Here is a 19785-nt window from a genome sequence, read left to right as displayed (position 1 = left end):
AGTGTGAGCAGTAGATGACCATTGCTCCATCTCTGCACACCTTTCATTTCACCACCGTTCTTTTTCTTACTTTACAAAAAACAGTACAGTAGAGAACATTTAAGAAATTAATATTTTTAACTGAAGCCTGAAAGATGCCATTTCTTTCAATCTAAACGACATTAATGTATGCTAGGTTTCAAAACAACTGACTTACCCACTTTTTCTCGGCAAGCACTATGTTCATTCTAATTTTTGCTTCCCTATCCTGTATATATAATTAGTCATATGCTTTACATACTGGTATGTATTGGATAGCTTTTAAAAATTGTTTCCAATCTAACCTATCTCTAGTCTTATTAATTCCTCTTTTTTTAATCTATTCTTATCACTTGCTCCCATATTGTCCATAGCTTTCCTCTGTGAATTAACCTTGCTACTTGAACTTGTACATCTAACCCAAGAACTTTCATTATTTCATTGTGACTATACCAACAGTCTCCTGTTCTGATCAAATCTCCCTTTACTGTCCATGTTTAATCTTTTTAGATCATCAGATTTAAGAGTGTCTTTAAGACTCACATAACCCACACATCGTATCATTCTCATATGATTTCTCTCTATGCAGTGCATGTCCTCAACCCTAACTGGGCAGGTTTCACCAACATAGTAATGACAAAATCTACCTGAACTTACTTCATCCACTCACAATCACACTAGCACCAATTTCTCTCCATGTTCCAATGGTATTACCATGGTAACAAAACTTCTGAACAACCTCAATAGGTTCGTCATCCAAATATGAGTTTCCCATTTTTCATTAGTCTTACATTTCTTGCAGACAAACTGCTTATCATCTCTCAACCTACCTGTAATTTTTACTGTCCTCATTGCTTACAACTAGCACAAAAATATTAAGTCGCCCCCAAATCCGTTTCCAAAAAAACTAAACATGATTAATGAAAAAATGAATCCTACAAAAAGTCTTCAGTTTGAAACACACACAAAAAAAAATGGTTGTCTAGCAAGATGTCAGAATGAAAATAAAACTAAAATAAAAACTATCTTTATCAAAACTGAAGAGAAAGAAAACCACTGATGAAATAACATTTCTACTTTTCTATCATTCAGATACATTTGTTAAAGACAACTAGGAAAGAAATTTTTTAAAACTAAATATAAAAATAGAATTAAAAAGGGGTAGAATATAAAGAGAGGTTGTCTGATGTTGATGCCAAAATTCAAAGAAAACATTGGCTCATTGCCTATCCCCACAATCTAGACTAATAAGATTGTTAGTAGAGCTCTTTAGTGTAGAAGATAAAGTTAAAGTGGAAAATTTTAGTTAAATAGTAGGAGTGGGGGATATAGAAGAGTATAGTACAGCTTATATTCTGTCCCGAGCAAAGAATCAGAAGTTGAAAGCTCTTCTTAATCAGCTTCAATAAAAACTCAGGCGGTGAAGTTGGTAGCCCAAACACTAAATTCCTATTTCTGAAATGTTAAAGGGTCTGCCTAAGGAATTTTCACCTCATAATAATTCAATGAGAAAGAGATTTCAAATTAATACTGTAAATCAATGCTTGTTAATGTTTCCCTTTTCTGAAAAAAAACTTATTTCTTAAAAAAAAAAAAAAAAAAACATGATTAAAAAAACTTGTTTTATAAATTATTATGTTGTAATATTTTAATATAAAAATTTTATTTTCTCTTCACTAATAATGCTTTATTTTCAAATCGAGCATACTTTTATCACATTAAGAATTAATATAAAATTCCTGAAATTTCCCCATGCAACACAACAGCAAACATGATGTTGTTCAAAATAGCAGAAGGTAGCTTGAACATTAAGTAGAGCCCATCTAAATCCATGTGAGCCTCAGTTCAACCATCAATTAGACAGACAAAACCCCAACGTCTATGACAAACATAATTTGTGTCAACTACCAGACTTTCAGTAAAACCACTACACTTATGGACCTAAGCTGTCCAATACATGCTAGCATGTAAAATAGGGAGATAATGAGGATACATAGATGCAAACTAAAAAAATAATACTAATCTGATAGTTAAACAACTACAAATCAGATATTGATTGATTTGAAACTAGCTCTTTTAACTCAGTTTTTGCCCAGTACTTGCATTATATTTTTAAATTAATAAGATTTTGTTAAGTATAAAAATAATTATATGCTACAAACCAGAATTCACATTGCTTATCTTTTTTCAAAAAAAATGCCTAAATATTATTGAAGTTAGTGTATTTTTTTTTTCCATAGTAGCCTTTCAGTCATGAAATGATTAAAAAGATATGTAAATATATAATCCGACTTTTTACACTAGGCCTTGCTCTTTTTGTGTTTTAGAAATTATAAAAGTGTGCTTCCTCTAAATGCCAAATTTCCTTTGAAATTTAAGAGAAGATAAAGAATAATCCACATTTCTCACATTTCTCGATACTGATCAAAAGCAGCATTTGCATTGATTTCTAATTTTCTCAGCCGGTCGGAAGGTACAGTTCCATCTTCAAGTGGAGGGTCATACATATTACTCCACGGAGACCTGAAATAGTAAAAAGAATAAGTATAAATAAGAAATTATAATTTTTTTTTCCTTAAGTAAACAAATTTCTAAAATTAAATATGAAATTCTGTTGGGATTTGAATTTGCTTTAAAAAGATCATCATAGTTATGAATAATCTTTGATTAAAAGTTGAAATGAGATTATTGATTAAAATAAGAGATGCCTCAAAGACAAATTATTATTTTCCTTAACTGTAGAGAAAAAGTATAAAATATACAAAATTATTCAGATGTTAATATTTTGAAATTATTTCATTAAGCTGCATTAGTTTTTTTTTAGGTGGGAGATGGGGGGGGGGTATTTTATAAATTTAAAAAAAAAATTAATTTCCAATTATTTTTTAAACATCTTACAAGACATTATGTAAAATAAACTTTTTCATTCCAAACATTTTTAGTTTTTAATCCCTTTTTATATCCCTTCCCACTTTTTTATTGGTTATTTCTGAACATCAAATTTATTTAAAGAGATGAATTTCCAACAGGTTCATTTTTAAGTTTCAATATGAGAATTTTTTTAAATTTTTTTTTTAAAATTCAATTTACACCCCAAACAAGGCACAGTGCCACTTTGAAGATAGACCCCTGACGTACTCCCTCATCTATATCATATTGTTTAGATGTACGACCATCGAGGACAACCTGGATTTTTCTCTTAAGGATTTAATTACATTATGTATACTTCCAGTGATACCATATGACCTATCTAAACAATCATCAAGTAGAAAGCCATCTTTTTATAAATTAAGTATTTCTACATTTCACATTGGAAAATCCACCTATATATATATATATATATATATATATATATATATATATATATATGAGTAGGTCTAGGATAACAGCATATTCTTTTCATTGTATTGACTCGAGTGTGCATCCGTTGATATAGAAATTTGAATATTTTGAAAACTTTAGGTGTCAGGAAAATGATAAAATCATTTTTATGTCCTTTTGTTGGTGTTGTAAGTCCAATATTTCGCTAAAAATAGCTTCATCAGGGTAGTTAGTCAGTTCGTAGTTTTTTTTTTTTTCTTCATTTTATTGTTATAGAGGAAGAAAGTCTGGAGAAGAAATTTAAAAGTACGAGCTGTACATTTTTAGGGAAATATTGGACTTACAACACCAACAAAAGGACATAAAAATGATTTTATCATTTTCCTGACACCTAAAGTTTTCAAAATATTCAAATTTCTATTCAAAACAAGTGTCTTCAAATAGTGTGCAACTATTTTCTTATTTCATAATCCGTTGATATATATATGCTTTTATATAGAGTGATATCGTTCTTGGTTGATTAACTGTGTTGGATATATACTCGAGAGCCAAAACAATGATAAGAATAAAGCCCTGTATATGAGATAGATAGAGAGAAATTATACAAAATACTAGTGTAGCATGCATGCATGCGCACACACAAAAAAAATATTTTTTAATATAACAATGCAGGACCAGGCTTGATGTATTTACTGTTTTACTGATTATCTGACAGAAAAATGAAAGCTTTTAAAGTTTATTGTAGATTAGAATTAATAAATAAAGGAATCTGAAATTTACATTGATACATGATGGTTTTAGAGGTTTTTTTCTCCACCTGGTTCTATCATTATAGAACCAGGTTTACACCAAAAATATAGAACCAGGTTTACACCAAAAAACTAAATAAAACATCCGAGATGCTTCATAAATAAATGCATTTGTAGATTATCAATAAGCTTTTATCCTAAACTCATTGTAGTACCTAAAAAAGTCAAACATTTATAATATTCTGAAAAATAATTAGTTAAACTTTGAATTTTGTGATGTCATATTTTTCTTATGGAGATTTATGGAGTAAAATTTTGATAAAATAAAAAATTAATTTACTATTCATAGTCAACAAAACTACAATACTGCATGGTGTGTTCATATTAGAAGGAAGATAATCTACAAAAAGCTTAATGACATAGCTTCAACATTTATGAATAACAAAGTAAATTTATTACTAAAATTCTACTTGACTTAAATCTATTACTAAAATTCTATAATTTTTAGTGTAGAGTTTTCCTGTTAATTTATTTTAAACTGTCATAGTTCACCTGTGAATGAGGTTTATATTTACAGTGATAGGGTTGGTTAATTTACCAAAAACAAAGTCCATACATTTTTTTTTGGGGGGGGGGGTATTTTTGTTATTTAATTTTAAATATTTAAGTTTCTTTCCATAATAGATATTACTCATTTTGATTTCATCATATTTTCCAAAATATACTGTTCTGAATGTTATTCGATACATTTTCCAAACCGCTATGGCATGTTATATGTTCAATATTAAGGCTGTTTAAAGTGATACTATGCAAAACTCATTTTCTTTGTGTTTTTTGTACTTGTCTTCCAGTTATTCAGATATTTGAGCTCCCCTCAACTTCTCCTGACCTGATTTTACTACAAAACAGTGTTCATTTCATTTTTTTTTTTTTTTTAAATTCGCTTTGTGTCTTATTTCCTATGCTTTCTTTTTTCCCTTGTTTCTGTCTGGTTTAAAAGGTTTGTGCCTTGTATGAATTTGTGTTTATATATAAAATTTGCCATTGTGAGTTAAATTGGGTATGATATAACTGTTTGGAAAAAATTGGATAGCATGTGACATATTGAGTCACTTACCAGTTGTTATCCTAAAGTAAAGTTTATTCTCTGTATACAGTTATTTGTTATTTCATTTTTACTGTTTAATAGGTCTGGTGAATCTTTAGAGTTTAAAGTTTATAATTTTAAATATCTCATTTAGACAGTGTATATGCATTGTCTAAATTTCTACATGTACTATTTTCCACTTGACTAGAGAGCCCACTTATATATATTAGTATTGTTTAGAAGTTAAAATTCTGGTCTCATAAGCCTAATCTGGAATAAAATGTTTTAAGAATGTTATAATGTGATAGAGAACACTCTTTTATTATCAAACACACACACACACACATATACACTACAAACACACACTTACCTGTAAGAATCACCATCTCTGTTGTAATCACAGAGAAGATAATCTCTGCCAGCAATTTTGTCTCGGGCTACTTTCAATGGCTGATCCACAGATGAGAGAAGATCCTCACATAATGCTGGGGCCTGAAGAGAGGCAAAAAGATTGACAGCAAAGTGAGAAATAAAGTAATACATTTTTTTAAATACTTGATAGTTAGCATCCATGCATTTCAAAAACTTTAATATATTCTTACACTTAATAAGTCATTAGTTTAGATTGAAGAAAAATGGCTACCAACATTTTTTCTTTAGACATTTTTCTATTTATAAATCCATTTTAAATTTGAAATCTGAATCTTATTTCTTTTTTATAGTGTAAGCAAAGATACATCTGATTTTTTTTTTTTTGTCATTATGTTCAATTGACCAAAGACAAAATATGCTCCCTTTGTTAAAGCATAGGTGCGCAATTATTATTAAATGTATAATAAAAACAAGCATCAATAAATTTTGGTGGATTGATATTTAACAAAAAATTTTCTGGGATCATCAGTACTTGTTTCATGTAAACAACCATTAATCCTAACTTTTAGTGAATTCTGAGCAAACACTAATGAAAGTAATTCAGAGATTTGCAAGAAAATGCAAGTTTGGAACACTTTCACTTCCTTTGTAGGGAAGAAACTGGAGTCTTCAAAGATTTTGACTCAAATAGTGATAAAATCATAAGTTTTTTCTGATTAGCATCAGGGACCAAAAAAATGAAACATAAACTAATATGCAAGGCAAACCAGATTGTCACATGATAAATCAGAATTCACACCAAATATGGAAGCTTATCTACAAACATCCCAGTAATCATTGCATCTACCTGATCACAAAAAAGTGAATATACTCAATGATTCAAGTGCAAGAGAGATTCAAATAACACAAGAGCCAAAATTGACTGGGGTCTCTGAATGAACAAGTGAATGCCATCCCCAGTTTTTTTTTTTCTTTTTTTTTTTTTTTTTTTTATTTATTCAATTTTCACCCCAAACAAGGCACAGTGCCACTTTGAAGCAGGGGGCTACTATCAGGGACTTAATTAGCGGGGTCATTATGAAGGGAGATGAGTAGAAAGATGTTTGTTAACATTACACTTGAACTTCTGCATATCATTGCAGTTGGGAAAGCAGAATCCCGGAAGGGAGTTCCAAAGACCCGCAGTTCTGGGGAAGAAACTATTGGAGTAAAAGGCTTTCTTGCACCTAGGGATCTCTACTGTAAAGGGATGAGACTTAGTAGCTTGTCGGGTTTGTCGGGGGTAGTTACGTCGGGGAGGTACAAGTGTTTGCAGTTCGTCAGAGCATTCACCATTAAAGTATTTGTAGAACAGGCAGAGGGATGCAACATCTCGTCGATGGGACAGAGGCTGAAGTCTAGATGACAGTTCAGGACCTATCAGGTTGGCAACTCTCTTTTGAACCCTGCCCAGGAGCGAGAGACAAGCAGCAGATGCACCAGCCCAGATGTGACAACAGTACTCCATACATGGGCGAATGGTTGCCTTATAGAGGTATAGGATACTGTCAGGCGTAAGTAGTTTTCTAGCACGGTAGAGGGAGCCAACCTTCCTTGCAGCAGCCTTGGCAATGCTCTCAATGTATCTATTCCAGTTCATATTCCCTATAAACGTTAGGCCGAGGAGTTTAAAGGAAGTACTTTCAGGCAATGTGTTCTTGGCCATTGCTATTGGTGGTAGAGAAGGTTTCTTGTAGTTATTGAAGGAAACAAGCTTAGTCTTGGCAGCATTGAATGTGACCAACCATTTTTGTCCCCATTCCACTACGGATTGGAGGTCATCCTCTAGTGTTTCTGCCATTTCCTTGGATATGTGTTCATTTGTTTTCCCCTCATATCTGTTATAGAGAGTGGTGTCATCGGCAAATATACCCATCTCCGAAACAATTTTATCAGGGAGGTCGTTTATGAATATCAGGAATAATAGAGGTCCAAGGATGTCATATTGTTTGGATGTACGACTGTCGAGGACAACTTTGATTTTTCTATTACTTAAGAAGGATTTAATTACATTATGAATTCTTCCAGTGATTCCATATGATCTAATTTTCCTTAGAAGACCATCGTGCCATACCCTGTCAAAGGCCTTAGATATATCAAGGGCCACCGCTCTACCCTCCCCTGTTTTATCCAATGAACGGTATATACGTTCAGAAACTACAGTTAAGATATCTGCTGTTGAACGGGCTTGCCTGAATCCATATTGTTTGTCAATCAGGAGTTTAGCAGCTGTTAGGTGCTGGACTAGGGCTTGATTAACTAAGGACTCAAATATTTTGGCGAAAAGCGGGAGGAGGCTAATGGGGCGATAATTTAGTGGGTCAGTTCTTTCACCAGAATTCTTGAAGACTAGTACTACAGAGGCGGTTTTCCAGCAGTTGGAAAACAGTTAAAAATAAATAAAAAATAGAAGGTATGAGTCTAAGAAATTAACCACTAATATCAAGCCACTATTATGAATTGCCAAGAAAATCATAACTTACCTGAGTAACATGTATATGTGCTTTGTAGGGTTTAGTTGCTGGACACAAAAATAAATAAAAATGGTGACTTGCAGTTGCTTTTGAATAATGCAGTCTCTCACCATTTCTATGCGAATGAGACAATACCAGACACACAAAAGGAACTTAAGAGAATGGGGGGTTAAGTTGGAAGATGGCATGTTATGGAGACGGACACATGCAACAGATTAAGTTTTAAAAAAAATGTAGGCAGAAAAGATCACACAATTTTATTGAAACACACTTTCAAACTAGATGAGCACTGGCCAATATCTAATGAGATCTCAAAACCGAAAACTTATGATGATACATAAACAATAAGAAACAAAATCCAGTAAAATAACTTCCATCACAAACTGGCCAAACATTTTGGACAAGGCCGTTTCACAAATAAGACAGAAATGCCAAACAAGCCTGCCATAGAAGTAGCTTTAAAAAAGGATTGCCAGAAATACACAACAACCTTCCATTAATAGAAAACTGAAAGAATGATCCAACCAATAATGTACCAAATATTTTCTGGAAGAACTATCTCAGAAATTAATCCTCGCGCGAAAGAGCAGGATACAAAATGTTTTAAATAATAGAATAACAATAAAAAAAGACTTTCACTGGCGAGGACTACTATTGACCGTAACCAGTTATACAGTCCTTTTGAAATTTTCATCTCTATTTTTCTTGTTATGTACTGAATATTTTTAATGAAACCTATATGAAATATGTTCTTTATTAAATTTTAAAGATTTTTTATTCTGAAAGAAGTTTTAAAAAAAAATTAATCTAAAAGTTATTTTAAAGTTTTTGTCCAAAAAAAAATTCAGATTTTCTCATTATTCAGACCTGTATTACAAAGAGGGGGTTGCAAAAAAATGAGTTGTGGTGTGAGGAGAAATACAAACTGAAACAGAGAGAATATTCAGACCTGTAATAATACAAAGAGGGGGTCACAAAAATGAGTTGTGGTGTGAGGAGAAATACAAACTGAAACAGAGAATATTCAGACCTGTAATAATACAAAGAGGGGGTTGCAAAAATGAGTTGTGGTGTGAGGAGAAATACAAACTGAATTAGAGAGAAGGGGAGTTTTAAAATATAATCTTTAAAAGATAAGATACAAGTTTATGTAATGTACATTTTGTTGCAATTTAAAAACATTATCTTTCATCTAGCAATTAATGATATAGCTATAAAATTTTCAATGATTTTTTTTTTTTTTTTAAGTGCAACAGAATGTACATTTCATAAAATAAATCCAGGGTAATTTTTTCATTCAATTTAAATTAAATTTTTATACCTTACTTTGTAAAATTTATAAAAGTGCACTTTGAAGATAAATAAATTTCAAATTGAATCTTATACCTTTATTTTTTAAGCCTATAGTAAAAACATTTTGTTCAACAATTTTCATGCCTTGGATGAAATGCTTTTCTAACGTGTATATAGATAAGTAAAGTTCTGTAAACTGACTCAAGAGGATTGCTTTACTATGATCAGAAAAGGATGAAAACATTTGCCCAAGATCAATGCTTGGTGATCAATGTTTTCAAGAAGATGAGTTATCAGTTATACCAACAAGTACAAGATTCTGCCATACAAAGAGCATAAACCATCCGACATCCAGTTGTAAGGTTCTGCTGAAAGATGGCTACTATACAACACAACACAATGATGTGTAAATAATTCCATTGGATCATTTATAAAAAATTGAATATCCAGTGTAACAACATGTTCTGGGAACATATACCAGAAAGAACTGTTTGAAATAACTTATACACCATCCACTAAAACAATGCAATTCGTAGCTAAATAGAAAATCTATTAAACCTCATGTAATTATATGGAACGAGGAGGAGAAAGTAGCAACCCTAGTTAAAGTCAGTGTCACTAATGATTCTGGCTTAAATTGAGCTGAGAGAGAGAAGATAACTAAATACCAAGATCTTATGTGCATGAAAAGAAACCAATGATGGAGTATTTCAAAAACTATTTGATGAATATATCTGGCGAACCGAGTGCAAGAGAAATCCAAACAATTGTGCTTAAAGGGAATATTAGAATCTTTAAAAAGAACTCTCGGTTGGGATCTGGAAAGATGCCCTATCCTCAGCAAAAGCAAACAGATAAGAAAATTGAAAAAAGAGAATCACTCAATAAAACTCTAAATAAAAAAAAAATACCTGTTGGAATACTTTTTTTTTTTTTTTTTTTTTTTTTAAATCTTAATTGTGATAGTCCCTAGAATTTAGCTTGTGGACGTGAGCAAGATAAATAATTGATCATAGTGAACGGTGGGTTAATGTTTTCTAGCTAGGATCAAGTTTAAAAGACCCCAAACTTTCAAATCGGGTGCAAAATTATGTATTCAAATAGTTAAAAAGAACTAACTAAAAAAACATATCACTAGGTGAGATACTGGCTGCAATTTGTTTTAACATGGCTCTTGTTTATTCATTTTAAAATGGATTCTGTGTGACAATATGAAATGTTGACAATGTTGCTTCTGGTTAATTTCTTTCATACCTAAATATTTTTAATTTAAAAATGATCTTCCACACTGTTTAAAAACGTTTAAATTATGCAAATACCATCAATAGTTCAAAAGTTATGAGAATTTTAAGTGCCAAAATTTAGGCTTTTCGATGGACATTTTTCTTTAGAAAATTACAGACCTCAACATTTTTAAGAAATTTGGTAATTTCGCCACCATTTATTTATTTTTCAAGCTATTCTCATGAAACTTGGCACTCTGACGTAAAATTGTGTGCTCTTTCTGATGATGCAGTCAAATCGCTTTATCATAAGTCATGAATTATAAATTCACACGTACAGATTCCAATTTTTTTAAACTGGCGCATGGTATCATACAGTGGGCGTCTGTTCACGAACAAAACTAAGTATTATAGTGGTATTTAAATATAGCTTTATTGACAATAGGCATTTTCCTGCCTCCTCACCAAACAAGAGCTTAATCTGGGTGTAGCCATTGAATGCCTGAAGAGCATTCATGGCCAGTATTTACTACTCTCCTTAAAGAAAAAATAAATTGAGTAGATACTATTAATCTCAGAAATAAATTGAAGAAAATTTTTCATATAGATTTTGGAGTTCTGTAAAAGATGGAAATTCCCATAGTTGACCAGAACTTCTACATTTTGGGACCAGTTCAACTTGTAATTTTGTAAATCCTCTATCTGGCCCAAAATATACCCCTATTTTCTGAGACGCAACCATAAATCGTACTCTACACGAATCCTTAATGTAACTTTCACAGTACCAGGATATCAGGAATCCTGATAAGCAACAACTATATATTCACCAGTTGATGGTAATTTTTGTCATTTCTATTCTGTTTTACTGAAAATTCAACTATGTAAACAAAGAAATAAAACAGTCATTTTTTACCTTGTTTCTACCTTAACATTTAAAATGATTACTTTTATAGGTTTTAGGGTATGCTGAAAACGAATATCGCATTTAAATTTTCTGCAAATAAGTAGTTTTTCGGATATTAAGTAATGTCATTTATGTTATCGCTGGTGGCCATCTTGGTATGTGTGAGCGCACAAACGTAACCCCGAGAAACTATACGCAAATGCACGTACCAAGATGGCCACCAGCAATAGCGTAAGAAATGACATTGCTTAATATCCGGAAAGGTACTTATTTGCAAAAAATTTAAATGCGATATTCGTTTTCAGCATACTCGAAAAAGTCATTTTAAAGAAAAATGTTAAGGTGGAAACGAGGTAAAAATTTACAAAATGCATCACGATGAACTTCTTTATTGAACCGTCTAATTATTATTATTATTTAGATATCCTCAGTTAAAAAAAAAAAATGAGTTTGTTTTACAGATTCAAAAAATGGGTCTTGACAATGAGTTAAAAATAAATTCAAGTTTCACGATATATTTTATTTAATTCTGAAGTGAAAGTACAGAATAGTTAACAAAACACCCTTCCTTTCCCACATTAAGAATAGGTTTCTAAATAATAACATTATTTCAGCATGGTAGCATAAGTGCACAAGTACCTTTTATTTGTTATATATGTTGTTTTTTTTTGTAAACAAACCACTAAAAACCACAATTCTACCTTAGGTACAAGTAAGCAGTTATAAATACAATGATAATAGAAACGCATGTACTTACTACATTTTGTTGTTTTTTAATGCTTTTTAGTATGTGTACTAAAAGCATTAAAAACAAAATAGTATTGTTTGAAAATCAAATTTGAAAAAATAAAGTCAGTGCATAGCAAGCCGTTTTTCCATTAAGCAGATTTGAATTTCTATAAAAGATAATATTTTAAAGAAATTTCTGCACAATAATTATCAAATATTTACATATTATACATGAAAATAATTCTGAAATAATTCTGAAATAATTCTATATGAAAATGGATGATATATACCGATTTATCATATAAATTTTGAAATATTCTTTGTCAACTTTGCTTGGTCATAACTTTGCTTCCTGTGATCGTAAAAATATAAATCAAACTCCAGTCTTCTATGCTTATATAGCCTGTAAAATTTCAGCCATATCCAATCAAATTTGACCCCACACATTTGTATCCAAACCTAACGTATGAAATGCAAACATTGAAAAAACAGTTTCCCTTTTTACTGTCGTCATTTTTGACGTTTTTTTTTTCATTTTTAACTTGGAGCATAAAAACATTGAACGCATAAAAGAAAAATAAATTAACATCATTGGAAAGCTTATTCTATTCTCTTTCCATTAATGTAATTCTTTTAAAAATTGATCCACAAATAGAAAAGATATAACTTGTTGAACATATTAGGTATGTAATATTGCCGATGTCCACAAAAATACAGCATACGCTTGTAATGCTAGTAATAGAGTGTACATCAGGACACTATTTTATTATGATTTAAACTAATTTATCAAAAGTTGCAAACATTTTGACAAGGAGAAATATAAAAAAGATTAAAAGAGGTTAGCTTACAGAATCAAGTAAAACTGATAAAATTAAACATTCTAGTCTTCCTTTTCAAACTTCTGCCTTTTAAAGCTCATTACTTTTTCTGAACCATGAACACATACACAAAATACCACAAAGTGTACAACAATATGAATCAAAGTCAAAAATATTTTGACAGTTTGCCAAGTTTTTGTTTTTTTCTTGTGATGGGATCGATTTAGCGTGAAATCATTGCCAACATTGGATCAAGTACAATGGTGCTGACCATGGAATTGCATTTGAGCCAAGATATTAAATTTTGAAGTATGTGATGCAGTAAAAATAATCATTTTATTTCAGCTAAGTACAATTTATACCAAAATAGATTTTATTTGCAGGTTATAACTTAGAAAATATTAAAACAAAAAAGCTTATTAACATTGTAATGTGCAAAGTCATCATTTTTTTAAAATTAGATTTTCTAATTATGAGATCACCTTATGCATTCAAGTAGCATGTACATCTTTTATGGATTAACACTTAAAGCAATTATGTTTATCACCCCCCCCCCCCAAAAAAAAAAAAAAACATGTCTGAATCTTTTTTTTTTTTTAACCATTAATCAAATGCTTGAAATAAAAAAAATACAATATTATAATGAAATAAATTTCTTTTAATTCTTTTTTAAAATGATTTAACTATACTTAAAGAACTGGATAGGAATTAATTTCTGGCTTGAAAATTTTTTAAAAATCTATATGTATTAAAAATGTTGAAAGGTTTGAAAGTTATTTACATTGAATAATTTTATAACAATTAAAACATTAGCATAACAAAATTAGTTACAGCTTTATAACGATTTTGCTTAATAATTTAATAATTAATGCAGTAATTCAGTTTGATTTTCAAACTCCTATTTAAAAAATAACTTTTTAAATAAAGATAAGCACAAATGAAAATAAGACTTCTGGGAAATGCTAGAGATGTACATCTAATTCTTAATATATATATATATATATATATATATATATATATATATATATATATATATATACACACACACACATTAAAATAAAATATGATATGATATGTGACCCATTAAATAGTATCATAAATAACAAAAAAAAATCCAATATTAACTGGTGCACATAATTCTCACAAAGCACAGACTAAATGATTCAATTGGTTACAGCATTAAACACAATGATGAAAAGAGAGACAAGTTGACTATTTGAGAAAGACAAAGTAAGCTGTTCAATTATCTAGGTCAGAAGGAAAGATGCACAGCTTTATCAAAATACGACTGAGGTTTGTTCAAATTTTACCAAACTTACCAGACTATTTCATCTACGTTTGGTGTTTTTAAAAATGAACTGGATAATTTAGTAGTTTAAGTTTGTGTTTCAGAATCGTTTTTACATAAAATCATGTTTTTAGTAGTATTTTATTGCTAAAACATGATTTTATGTAAAAATGATTAATAAAATTAAAATAAAAGTTATATTAATTGAATTTATGAACCGGTGAATAAAAAATAAAAAATATGATAAAGATGACAAGAATATTCAATAAGTCATCAAGGAAGATAATTAAAAATTCATAAGATGCAACAAAGTGTGATTATCCCCCCCACACACACACACACACTTTTCAAAACAAGTGTGTTTTGAAAGACTGAATTTAACTTAATGCATCAAACCAAAACCTATCAAATCTTTTTTTATAATCCCCCTCCACCGATCACCAGCTCACAATGAGATAAAGATTTTGATAAGAGGGAGATATTTTGTTATGTTTGTTTTAACTTTGTTTTGTTAAGTCAGATACCGTTATAACTTTTAAATCAATGAATTTGCCTGATTGATCTCAATTTCACAGAAAAGGGGACACAACCTCTTTTTAAAGATAAAACTGACTTAAAGTAAAGATTTTTAGAAAAAAAAAAGAAATATCTGTTCTTAGGGCAAAAAAGAAAATAATTGACATATTTTCTTAAACTTTTCTCCATTTATGATCATTAATATTTGATGCATCTATACAACCATTTAGAAATATTTTTAAATGGAAATATTCTGTAAAGAAAATGATTTTAGGAAATAAAAATGTTTTACTTACAACATCTATAAGATCACTTAAGTTTTTTTCTATTTGTTGGGGTGGCAATCTTCGCATCAAATCTAATGCACAATCCAACTGTTGTTCCGTCTGGAAAAAAAAAGAGAAAAAAAAAAACTTACAAAAAATATGAAACATAACCAAGCAATAAATTTTCAACATGAAAAAAATATATAAAATAAAAAACACACACGCACACCAAGTGTGTGCATGTTTTTGTTCAGAGAAATGAATAATTTCCTTTTCCTCCTCAATTTTCTTTGCTTAAATAGGTATTTCTACTTGAAGCTACCAACAGTAAAGATAGTGTTAGCATTCCCTGAATAATGCCTTGTAGAAAATCTCTAGAGCAGTCAGTCAAACTCCTCATCTTTCAAATATCAGTTTTCCTATCAAAGTCATACAAAAATCTAATTGCTCTTAGACTGAAAACTCCTGAAATCTTTTTAAAAACTGCTTGAGAAAACTTTTTTCAACCAAAGTATTTAAATTTTACAATCTCCATCCCTTCAGTGATAAAAATGCTTTGGAGTCAACAAATGATGTAATAATTGTAAGGAAAAATGTATCACATTAAATGGTGTCAGAGTGCACAGAAATATATATAACTAGCGGGGGTACCTGACATCGCCCGGGTGTTTAGGGGTGTGTATGTAGGAGAGGGTGACCTTGTTTTAATATTATAAAAAAACATGTTAAGAAAAATTGGAAAAACCAAAACGGTACTAGTGCAGAGAGTGATCCTGACGTAAATAATAACATTATTTAAAAAGTCATTCTTAACATGGGGAGGGGAGGGTGTTTTGTACCTATTCTATACTTCAACCTTACAATTGAATAAAAAAAATATATCATAAAACTTTAATTAAACTTGGAAATACGATTTAAAAAATAGCACCACCAAAGCAAAACAGCGAACAAACGTAAAAAAAAAAAAAAAATAAAAAAAAAATAAATGAAATAAAATAAAAAGAAAAAAAAAGATGTAAAAGAGGAAAAAAGTTTAGGTAGAAAGACAGGCTCGAACCCGAAGCATCGAGGCTAAGGCGGAAAAAAAATGCCCGACACATTACCCCTACGCCAAAGAGACCTACACTTAATAATGGATAAAATTAAATCTTTAAAAACACTTGCAGGTGGTTTAAACTAACGTGAACGTTTTCTAGGTCAAACATGACGTCATTGTCGTAGTAGCAGGAGCAGAGAAAATGAAGGGACGATTTTTTCGGCACCCTCCTTGTAGAAAAGGGCCCAGTTTAGGGTGAAGGAATTAATGTTTTTGGCCAATTTTTCTATATTTGTCGGGCGAAGGTTGGAGCTTTAAAATTATACCTATCTGCCGAAAATCCGTGGCCCATGTTGAAACTTTTTGTGACACACACACCCACACATTTTCGCTTTTATATATAGAGAAGATACTCAAAGAAAAGCTGTAAAGAAGTTCAATTTTTGTTTACACTGGTTAGTATTTAGATGGAGGAGTATTTTGGAATAGTAAATGATGTATCTGAAACCTGATCTTAGTGACCTTGCAAGCTGAGGACTGATTACTAATCTGAAACTACAACAGTTCTGGGTCATTAGATATTATCTGGACTGATCAGATACTGGTTGATCTTTGGACAAGGCTTTAAGATCCAAAACCATTAAAACAGATTTTTTTAAAGTCCTACTTTGTACTAAATTCATCTAATTATATCCTTTATTGTATTAACAACTAGTAATTTATTTACAAAAAAAAAAAAAAAAAAAATACCCAAACTACCCAAAGTATACAATATTTGTACTGTTAATGTTTTTTTAATAGGTTAATCTAAGTGTTTAAAATGTGCATATGTATAAGAATACTTTAGTCTTTAACACAAAGAGAATGTATATATGCTTATTGACATTGTGACCTCCAGTAGAAAGTTGTATCGATGATAAAGTGGATGTCATACAATAGTGAAACTTCAGTACAAGAAACATTTTCATTTGATAATTTGAAAAGAAATATTAGAAACATTAAATAAGCAAACTCGAGTAAGTTCTGAAGCAATGCACACTGATTTTATATTGAGTGCTTAAAAACCACAAATAATACATAGCCAAATAAAGACAAATTAAATTCTTTTTAAAAACTTTGAACTGATTTCCACTATAACAAAAATATTAACATGAAAATACAATACAGATCAGAATTATATAATACTTGACAACTCATAATCTGTTGTGTCAACATTGGCACATTATAAAGGGTGGAACGATGAAATTGTCGCCCTAGAAAAGACAATACCAAAGAGTACCTGGATGTGCTGAAGAGTAATCCCCTGGTGCAATTAGGTGGCCGCTAGCAGACCCTGGATGTGGCAGCAGGACTCAGCACCAGCCCACAAGTCAGAAGAAACCAAGGCTTGGCTTCAGAAGGAGTGCTACAACTTTGTACCCTTCTCTTTTCCTTCACCCTAAACCTGCTGGACTACTTTGTTTGGTCATACGTCAAGAACATTACCAACATGACCTCCCACAATATCAAAGCCATCTGCAAGTATCCGCTGAGCTCCCGCCGGCACTTATGGAAAAGGCATGCTCCCAGTTCCGGGCCCATGTAGAGGTGGTGATTGCGGTTGAAATCGACTACAGTGAATAGATGTCAGCTCTATTACATCATCAAGTTACCTGAATTGAATTTTTTTTCAATAAAAGTTTAAAATAAAGCTGTAGTGTTGTTTTCTCTAGGGTGACACTTTTCTCGTTCCAACCTGTACATTAGATAAATATATAAAGCGACAATCAATATCGAATCAATAGACAAAGTCTGTTAGATAAAGTTTTGATGAAACATCCAAAGCCTTTCCAAAATGTCTTTATTCATATTATTCCCCCTCCTCCTATCACTTATCGTTTCATTAAAATATTATTTAAGTCAGCACTTCCTCATCTATTCCTACTTCCTCCCACCATTTAAAATATCCAATGTGCAAATAAGCATGACTTAGTATTATATAGACTAGTATCCTCCCATCAAGAATGAGTAAGGACCCACCCGTATCCTCCTGCTCTCAGCACTGAATACATATTTTTATAATTTTCAAATTATTAAAAAAAAACAAAGTAAAATAAAACATTTACTACTTATGAATGACTGGCATGTAATCAGACTCCACAATATTATTGCAAAAAAATTTTTTTAATAATAAAAAAAAATTTTTTTAAAAAGACAAGATTAAAAGCACCATTGGATTTCTTATTAGAGAAAAATTGTTTAACATGTTTGTTTTCAATTGTATCTCCAGACAGAGACAACATTTATATTATAGATTTTGGCTGAAATTAGATACAACGGATATTTAGAAAATAATTTAATTCAAACGATTCATTTCAAGTTGACACTATCAGAGATAAATGAAATCATTTGGGAAGCAACCAGAATAATATTTGCCCTACACACAACACATTTTAATGTAGTGATGATTCTTTATCACTGAGTCAGGGTTAGATTTGTAATAAAACAGTAATATACAGGGCATCTCAGTTGGCAACAACACTGCCTCTAGTCACTTAGTGGGTTGATGCATGTTGGCCAATATTTTGTAGCCTTGTTCAGTAGTTGGTAGAGTGAAACTTAAAACGTAGACGAATTCAGAATCTCAATCAGATGAGATCAAGAAAACCTAAAATCTGGATTCCAAGCTATAGAGGCAATTTCTAAAAAAAATATCAGGTTAGCTCAGCATCTCACAATGTTGGTTTGTCACCTTCATAATCTTGACAAAAAGAAATAAGTTATTAAACTACTAACATGTCTTAATATCATTGTGTAAAAACTTGCCATTTTAGAACCAAGTAATTGTAGGCAAAGAGTACATATCTAATTTAAACAATGCTGTACAATAAAAATCAATAAGGCACACAGAATTTTCAAAAAGATTTTTAGTTTTATTGCTTCATGTGATATTGTTATCGCATGGATGACTACAAAAATAATTCCATTGCTTTAGTTAAAGTAGGGCAAGAATAGAAAAATGCTAAATCAAAAATGTTCATTAAGAATAATGAGGATTGAAAACAGCATTCCATGTATTATGATGATAGGCCAGTTGTATAATGGAACAAAGTATCTTAATTGTGCAGTTTGAATAAATGCTCAAAAGATAAGAGTAATTGCTATTTATTCAAATGTACTACAAGGTTGGAATTTAAATATCTTATTAAGAATTGAGTTATAAATGGATGCGAATTTGATGCGAGTAAAAAAAAACAATGAAATCGTTCACTTATTCTTATTTTAGATAATTAGTTGCTTTAATTAATTAAAAAAAATAAGGACAAAAAAATAAGGACAAAAAGGACCAAAAAAATAAGGACAAAAAAAAATAAGGACAAAAAAAAATAAGGACAAAAAAAATAAGGACAAAAAAAATAACTTGTGCCATAAAACATACAAGAATCAGATACAAATACACCGAGTAAAATAAAAAATGTTGAAAAATAAACAGATAAATTCAACTAATTCATTATGGGTAAAATTATTCACTGGTGTAACAAAAAATAGTATATATATATATATATATATATATATATATATATATATATATATATATATATATATAATGTGTGTGTGTTAGCATAAGCAAAAACTATTTATCTTGGGAACAAAACTAGAAAAAGTAAGATAA

General features: G+C 30.6%; 1 protein-coding gene across 1 annotated transcript in view; it reads right to left on the bottom strand.

The window, feature by feature from the left end:
• LOC145291279 (F-actin-capping protein subunit beta-like) overlaps positions 1-19785 on the bottom strand; it is a 116729-nt gene that overhangs the window by 18412 nt on the left and 78532 nt on the right. Inside the window, exons 2-4 of the mRNA XM_080136925.1 lie at positions 15128-15217; positions 5546-5667; positions 2428-2541 (exon numbers count right to left, since the gene is read on the bottom strand). Coding sequence (XP_079993051.1) covers positions 2428-2541; positions 5546-5667; positions 15128-15217 — 326 coding nt within the window. The remainder of the gene's footprint in view (positions 1-2427; positions 2542-5545; positions 5668-15127; positions 15218-19785) is intronic.

The sequence above is a fragment of the Euprymna scolopes genome, chromosome 2 (genome assembly GCF_053919585.1).
Source record: "Euprymna scolopes isolate OS-2025 chromosome 2, ASM5391958v1, whole genome shotgun sequence".
NCBI classification, from domain to species: domain Eukaryota; kingdom Metazoa; phylum Mollusca; class Cephalopoda; order Sepiida; family Sepiolidae; genus Euprymna; species Euprymna scolopes.
Note: the sequence above shows the minus strand (reverse complement) of the source record. Positions and strands in the feature narration are given on the sequence as shown.